This window comes from Phragmites australis, chromosome 17 (genome assembly GCF_958298935.1).
Source record: "Phragmites australis chromosome 17, lpPhrAust1.1, whole genome shotgun sequence".
In the NCBI taxonomy this organism is placed as follows: domain Eukaryota; kingdom Viridiplantae; phylum Streptophyta; class Magnoliopsida; order Poales; family Poaceae; genus Phragmites; species Phragmites australis.
In genome coordinates, this window is record NC_084937.1 from 15,188,919 (window position 1) to 15,196,516 (window position 7,598).

Consider the following 7,598-nt stretch of genomic DNA (forward strand, 5'->3'; position numbering starts at 1 on the left):
GGATGGATACACATCGATGGCAAAGGAGGTCCACGGCCCAGACTTTGATCCGAGCGAGCATGATCTTGATGGGGAAGTGGTTATGAGGGCGGGAGGAGGCAAGAAACATGGCCGGTTCTGGATTGGCGACGGCAGACTCGATACGGCCACCACTCCCTCTCTCTCTCAGCTTAGAGCTCAGAGCACGAGCTCAGGTCCGGGTATACGCCCTCGCCCAGAGCCTACACGGATTGCGATGAACGAAATCCAGGTTAGTTCTGTTTCATTCATCCTCCACGATCTTTACATGCTTTGCATTGGAACGATGATGAGATTGCGATGACATACTGTAGGCCCAGCTGGATGAAGAAAGGAGGCTCCGGCACGAATTAGAGAGATCGTTCGAGGAGAGGATGGCGGCAGAACGATCCCAGTGGTACGCGATGATGACGCCCCTTTATGCTGCCTGCAATGGGCCAAACTCCACCACCGATGCCAACCCCTTCTCGTCCACTTGCTCCACAGGCTCCACACACTCCTGTGAGTTAGTTTATAACCTTGTAATCACAATTATTGCCATTCCTACAACCATAGAGTGTTGTGCTAACTATCTCCTTTGTGCAGTATCCATCAGAGGGATCGAATACGCCTGGAGCTGGAGGTTCGCACTTTGGTACTCCATCTCACTTTGGTTCGTTCTTCTCACTTTGAAAACTTACTTTTGTAACCCCATATCCATACTTAGCATTTCTGTTTACTTTCAAATGCATACTTCTTACTTAGTGTTTCTGCTCCTTGATTGATGCAGGTTAAGGTGGTAATCAAGTGTGGAGTCCGTTACGGCCTGCAACATTTTCTTTTTGTTTGGACTATGTTTTGCTATCTTGTCACGACAATTTGTGATGTTTGTGTCACTTGCGATGTTTATGTGACGGTTTATGTGATGTTTGTGGCATATGTGATGCGACGGTTTATGTGATGTTTGTGTAATATGCGATGTTCATGTGAAGGTGGTAATCTGTGAAATATGTATAAATTGTTTTGAATTGCAGCGACAGTTTTGAATCGGGTATGGATCAATTGTTGATCTGGTAAATAACAGTTTGCCGAGTGTTACACTCGGCAAACAAGGCTATGCCGAGTGTTACACTCGGCAAACCTGACACGTGTCGCAAGACTGTTCAATCTGGCATTTTGGATGCCAGTTTGCCGAGTGTGCTCCAATACACTCGGCAAAGCGTGGCACGTGTCGCCAAACTGTGCTATTTGGGCGCTATTCTGTGCTCACTTTGCCGAGTACCCTCCAATACACTCGGCAAACGTGCCGTGATTTGCCGAGTGTATTCCACGGACACTCGGCAAAGTGTCCTCGTGTTTGCCGAATGTATCCCTGAGACACTTGGCAAAGAGGCCGTTAACGACTTGGCACCGTTAGGTCACTTTTTTTTGCCGAGTGTCGTATTTGGCTCTCGGCAAATATGTTTGCCGAGTGCCCGATATAAAACACTCGGCAAACAGTGGTTTGCCGGCACTGTGTATGCCGACAGTGGTATGCCGAGTGTTACACTCGGCAAACACGTTGCCGAGAGTTTTTAGGCCTAGGCACACGGCAAAGTCTCGAAATCCGGTAGTGAGACATGGATAATACTCAGTAATTGTTGTCTACCGCGCTAAATGCAGCTGGTCCATCAATTGCTTCTGTTGTGATCAATGAGTCCAAACTTTGCAATAGTTTTAGGGATGATTTGGAAAACCGACAAAGAATTCTGAAGACAAGTACTTGGAGTACCGGTTAAATGCTCCGGTTCAAAGTGGAGAGAGGTGATCAGGACTTTGAAATCGCTGGTATATGATATTGAGGATATTAATAATTAATACTACCATTTGAAGGGAAGTTCAAAAAAACAAGAATTTCCTTCAAAAGGTAAACTCTATTCTAAATGTTTTATGGCATGCATTGATGATCTAGAGAAATTATGTTATGGGAAATTGGGAATGAAATGAAAAGGAAAGTATAGCTATCATAATATCTAACTCATGTACCAAACTTAAAGTTTGTAGATCTCAATAACCCATCTTTTCTAAATTAAGCTTTCTTTTATTTGGAATCTGTAATTTTTCTGCTGAAGCACGTAGAATCACTAGAAGACATGAAACTATAGATATGCTCAAGAATTGGCGTCAAGACTCCTGAGTCGTTTTGTTGTCTCTTCTGGAATGAAGCTGTAAACTTGATGTGTTAAGTACCTACGTCTGCATTTTATAAAAAATCCACTGTTTCATTTTGTTGAAAATCGCCTGATACATGTGTGACGTGTGTTGCATTACATTTAAACCAACACAAAAATGAACATCTTATATTTACATCAATTATCACATGGTGTAGCATGCCCACATAAGTTCTGTAGCTCTGTATCTACTGCATTTTTATTGTGTTTGGAGACATGTGCTTATCATAAAATAGCTCTGTATCACTGCATTTTTATTGATTTACCACTTGATATTGTTTTATGTTTCATCATTGTTCTCTACGTCAAATCGTATTCTTTCAATGTTTAATCTGATTAGATAGATGAATTCTGTTGGAGATGAGCTGAGGAGGGTACAGGATCTCCTTCTATGTGTTGACACATTGATGAATTCTATGACCAAGCAGATCAATCTATGTCCAAATACAAGTGGTGCAGTCGTTGGAAGGGTTGAGGATTTTCACAAGATCATGGCCATATTGATGCTAAAGAATTCTGAAGAGATTTTATTGTATCTATAGTTGCTCCCGTTGGTTTCAGCAAGACTAGCCTTGTGAGACTGCTTTATTGTGCCGTAGGACAGAAAAGGAATTCCAATTAAGAATTTGGATTGACTTGTCTATATGCACAGTCGACCTTGAATTATTTTTGCAAGAGATTGTGTCAAAGGCATGCAAGCGGATTGATGATAACTTGCAATTGAAGAATGTTGTCAAAAGCATACTTAGTGATGAAGATTGCTTGATTGTATTAGATGGCCTGCAGGGTGTGGATCAAAGAATAGCCGAGCTTAAGGATATGTTGATGACAGGTCGAGATACACAAAGCAATATTATAGTGACCACTCACAGTGAAACGGTCGCTAAAATGATTGCGATAATAAATCCAAATAGGCTGCCTGCTTTATCTGCGGACGACTGCTGTAAAATTGTTCAGAATACCATAATATGTCTTGATGATGATGGACTATTTATGGAAAATCGAGCAGAATTTATTGGATCAGTGCTAAGTACAGGACCAAAGTTTCCTGAAATCTGGCAGCTTGCTAAAGATGATATGGAACAGATATGGAAGGTTGAGGACGATTTTTCCAATGTGCCACCATTGTTGCAGTCCTATAGATTAATCTATTATAAAATGCTACAAAATCTAAGGTTGTACTTCCTAGGGCATTAGGCATCAAAAGACAATCTCACTCGACAATGGTTGGCACTTGAACTGATTGAGACTGACCATAACACCTTGTCTTTCGAAGTTACTGTAGATCAATATGTTGAGGAGATGAAGGCACTATTTTTCCTTGAAGCGTCAGAAAGGCCATCTTTGGTATGTTATTTTCTCACTTTCGTGTCTCTTCTTAAGAAGCCTTAATGAGTGCACATTCCCACATTCCATGAACAAAGAGGGAGGGGGCCTTTTTTTTACCTTTCTGAACCAAAAGGGGCTCAAGTAAGCAATTTTCTCAATACATAATTTCTATAAAAATATAACTTCTCAAATTCGACCCATGCACAACATTACTGAAAAGATGAATCAAGAGACTAATAATATGAGCAATTGTTGTTCTTTTTCCCTTAGAGTAGTTCATAAATAATGCAAGAACACTATGATCTGGACAGTTTACCAGTCTTTGCCCATAAATTTCGCGTTTGTTTATGTAGTGTATAATAGGTCAGATTGTTGGAGTTAACAGTAATTCTGAGTTTGGGCTTAGCTAATTTTATTAACTGTATTTGCTTTTCAGTTTGCTGAAGAAAATCGTGAGATATTCCATATGCATTCATTGGCCTATGAACTTGCAAGATCTGTTGCTAGGAAAGAAATTATTGTAATTTCAGAAGGTTGTAAGGCTGCAGACATTAGATATTGTGACTATCGCTATGTGCACCTTTCTGTTGGTACCTTAAAATCAATACTCCTTCCGATTGCAAATATAGGTCATTTTAGACTTGTGCACAAAGGATTAAGAAAGTAGATCAAATGATCTTGTTGCCCTTCATTTATTATGTATTAGAAAAGATAACTCATTCATTTGTGAGAGTGGTAGTATTTATTAAATAAGAGCAAGACGGGAACAAAAGAGGAAAAAATGCATAGAAGTTTGAGAATGATTTATATTTAGAGAATAGTTGAGGAGGTTAAAATGACCTACATTTGCAACCAGAGGGAGTAGATCGTAAAGATTGTCCTATTAAGGAAAGTTCATTGGCTCTGAAGAGCCATGATGCAGAATTGGAGCTTTTTGGCCAAATTATTTCAAAAAAAATAAAAATCTTGTGTGTCTTGGATCTTAGAGGATGCTGCATACAAGAAATACCCAATTGTGTCTTTCAGTGGAATCAATTGAGATACCTTGATGTGTCAGGTCTGCCTCTTGCAAAATTCTTGCTCGGAAGAAACAGTTTTTAGTATCTAGAAACATTGAATATGTCTAATACCAAACTAGAAGAACTTCCTTATTCCATCAGCAATTTAAAGATGCTCAGCTTTCTATGTTCAAGAGGTTGTGACAAACTTTTATGCTTGCCAAACTCTTTTGTTCATTTGCCAATTTGTAGTTTATCCCCACCTCTTGTTCTCTATCAGATTCAAACAACAAACATGTTTCCACAGTAAGCATGTTATATATGTTTTCTGGGGATTCCTAAATTCTTCAGTACACTTTCCATGAAAAAATAGTTATAGGTGTCAAAGTAACTTACAAGAGTATTTTTTATTTTACTTTCAATGTATAAGTAATTTTACTCAGGTTTAGCATGTTTGTATGTTCTTATCTTCTTGTGTAGTCACATCTTTGCACTTGGCTAGGCGCAAGGGTTTGTTCTACTATAGTTTCGTATTAAAGTATAAAACTTGATATTAAATTCTAAAAGTTTTTAAATAATAACCAATAAATGATTGAACCAAGTATCTCTTAGTTCTCTTTCTCATCAATTTTTGTTCTCTGTCTTGTTTTTCCTATCCCTTTAAATGCTCTCAAGGATGATACTCCTTACAAGCCAGATTTCTTGTATGTACAATTGTACCAATATGGTATTTGATGCTCTTTCTAATTATGCACTTGTGTTTCCAAAGGAAATTGAAGAATAAACAAACCAGACACATAGTCACCAGATTCCAAATCCTAACTTATCCTCCTGTGACTTAAGCTCAAATGCAGCGTTTGTACTAACTTCATCAGATATCTCAACATATGAGTATGCATCATCTAAAGGTGCAAAATAGGTATGATAAGTTATTCTATTTAGACTAGTACATATGAATGAAGTGCTTGTAATGTTTTTAGGTGATTATAGTGTCTGTCCTATTGACATCAGTTTAACTTACAATGCTGCTTGCCTGCTTCCACAGCTACTAAGGTATTTTTCAAAGAAAAAATATGTTGTCATATGAAGATCAATATATTGTTCGTTAATGCAACTTATTGACTGGGGAATTGCAATGCTTTCACCATTCCGAGATTAAATATATATGGTTGTATTCAATCCGTGCATTAGAAATGGCAAAGTATCTAAAACTTGGATCCATGCTTTGATTTCTATTTTTTTTTAGGGATTGGTTAGCGAGCTAGTACACCCACGAGCTGAAAGATTATCTATATTAGACATAAATGCACTCATCACATTTGTATTTTGTCACTTGAGATGCGAAGTCTTAAGAGTTTTTGGAATAAGTAAGTTTTTAGAATGGCTACAGTTGGCTGGGTATTTGTTTATTTGTGAGCATTGCACTGAGGTGAGCATGCCCTTTCAAATGTTCTATGAAATGGCCACTAAAATATCCGAAGATAACTTTTGGTGTAGCCAACAAAATGACACTAAAATATCTGAAGATAACTTTGTGTGTAGCCATTCTAAAAACTTACTTAACATCTCACATATATGTCTAATATAGATAACTTAACCTTTCAGCTCGTAGGCGTACTAACTTGCTAACCAATACCTAAAAAATACAGAAATCAAAGCATGGACCCAATATTCAGATACATTGCCATTTCTAATGTCCGAATGTCGTTCGACCTTCGCAACGCCAGAGCAACCTTCGCACGATTGATAAGAAAAGTTCTCAGGATGCAATTGGACCACGACATAGCAGCTTATGTAGATGTCATCATTGTTCGCAGCTGACGAGGGAGACCATTGGGCAGATTTAGAGGAGACCTTTGCAAACCTTTGGGCGGCAGGCCTAGACTTGAACCTAGAGAAGTGTGTATTCAGTGTTCATTTGGGCCAGTTACTCGGATGTCTGGTATCCCGAAGGGGCATCGAAGACAACCCATAGAAGATTCGGGCCAAATCAATCAAGAAAACATAACGCTTGGTCGAAAAGATGACCCGTTGAATCGCTTCATCCCTCGGTCAGTAGAAAAGAGTTTGTCTTTCCTTCGCATCCTTTGATGCTCAGACCCATTCAGATGGACTGATGAGCAGCAAACGACATTTAAGGCCTTGAAGGAACATTTGATAACACTCACCACCCTAGCTAGTCCGGAGCCCAGTGCCAGTTTATTAATGTATGTTGTTGTATCATCTTCAGTAGTCAACACGGTCTTGGTCCAAGAGAAGAAAACAAAGGAAGGTCTTTGGCAACTGCCGGTTTACTTTGTCTCGGAGGTGTTGAGTGGTCCGAAGGAGAGATACTCTTAGCTTGAGAAAATGTCATAAGCCATAATCATGGCGTCACTAAAGCTGAAGCATTACTTCACAGCTCACCTGGTCAGAATCCCAACTTTGCACCCCTTGAAAGATATCTTCGCAAATCGCAAAGCCACTGGGCACATAGGAAATGGGCCACCAAGCTCTCCCCGCTATGCGTCACCTGTCGCACACATAGCTATCAAATCCCAAGCCTTGGTGACTTTTTCGCTAATTTGACACCCAGTGCTGGAGGGCCAACTGATCCATAGCCTAACCCGATATGGACCATATACACTGAGGGAGCTTGGGGACTTTCGGGTGCGGGTGCGACTGCCATTATAATATCGCTCGAAGGGTCAAAGCTATGCTATGCCGCCAGGCTCCATTTTCAGACGACCAACAACATTGCAAAATAGAATGTAGTGTTGTTGGGGCTTCGAAAGGCCAAGGCCCTGGGGCTTTAGTAAAACCAGTTTCATAGTTTGTGACGGGCCAAGTTGACAAGTCCTTTCAGACCAAGGATCCGGAGATGGCCAAGTATTTTCAATCGGTGGTCCGAATGCAAAGTCACTTCTTGGGCTTCATGCTGAGAGCCATCCCGAGAGGAGAAAATCAAGAAGCAGATGCCCTCGCGAAGGCTACGGCCCAGGGCACCTCTCTACCCTCCGAAGTGTTCTTCGAGGTTCTCGAAGCCCCGACGATAAGGCCAAAGGAATATTTGATAAGTGTCACA

At 40.1% G+C, this 7,598-nt stretch overlaps 1 protein-coding gene across 1 annotated transcript; it reads left to right on the forward strand.

Moving 5' to 3' along the window:
- LOC133896905 (uncharacterized) lies at positions 1-1,693 on the forward strand. The gene is made up of 4 exons (XM_062337540.1): positions 1-250; positions 333-519; positions 604-670; positions 1,660-1,693. The coding sequence occupies exons 1-4, from the start codon at positions 17-19 to the stop codon at positions 1,691-1,693; spliced, it is 522 nt and encodes a 173-aa protein (XP_062193524.1). The 5' UTR covers positions 1-16.
- The last annotated feature ends 5,905 nt before the right edge of the window (positions 1,694-7,598 follow it).

Bases quoted from the DNA above. Each gene is read 5' to 3' on its own strand.
- LOC133896905 (XM_062337540.1), top strand. From the start codon at position 17: ATGGCAAAGGAGGTCCACGGCCCAGACTTTGATCCGAGCGAGCATGAT. The intron at 251-332 runs GTTAGTTCTGTT...GACATACTGTAG, and splicing joins TTGCGATGAACGAAATCCAG to GCCCAGCTGGATGAAGAAAG. The intron at 520-603 runs GTGAGTTAGTTT...TCCTTTGTGCAG, and splicing joins CACAGGCTCCACACACTCCT to TATCCATCAGAGGGATCGAA.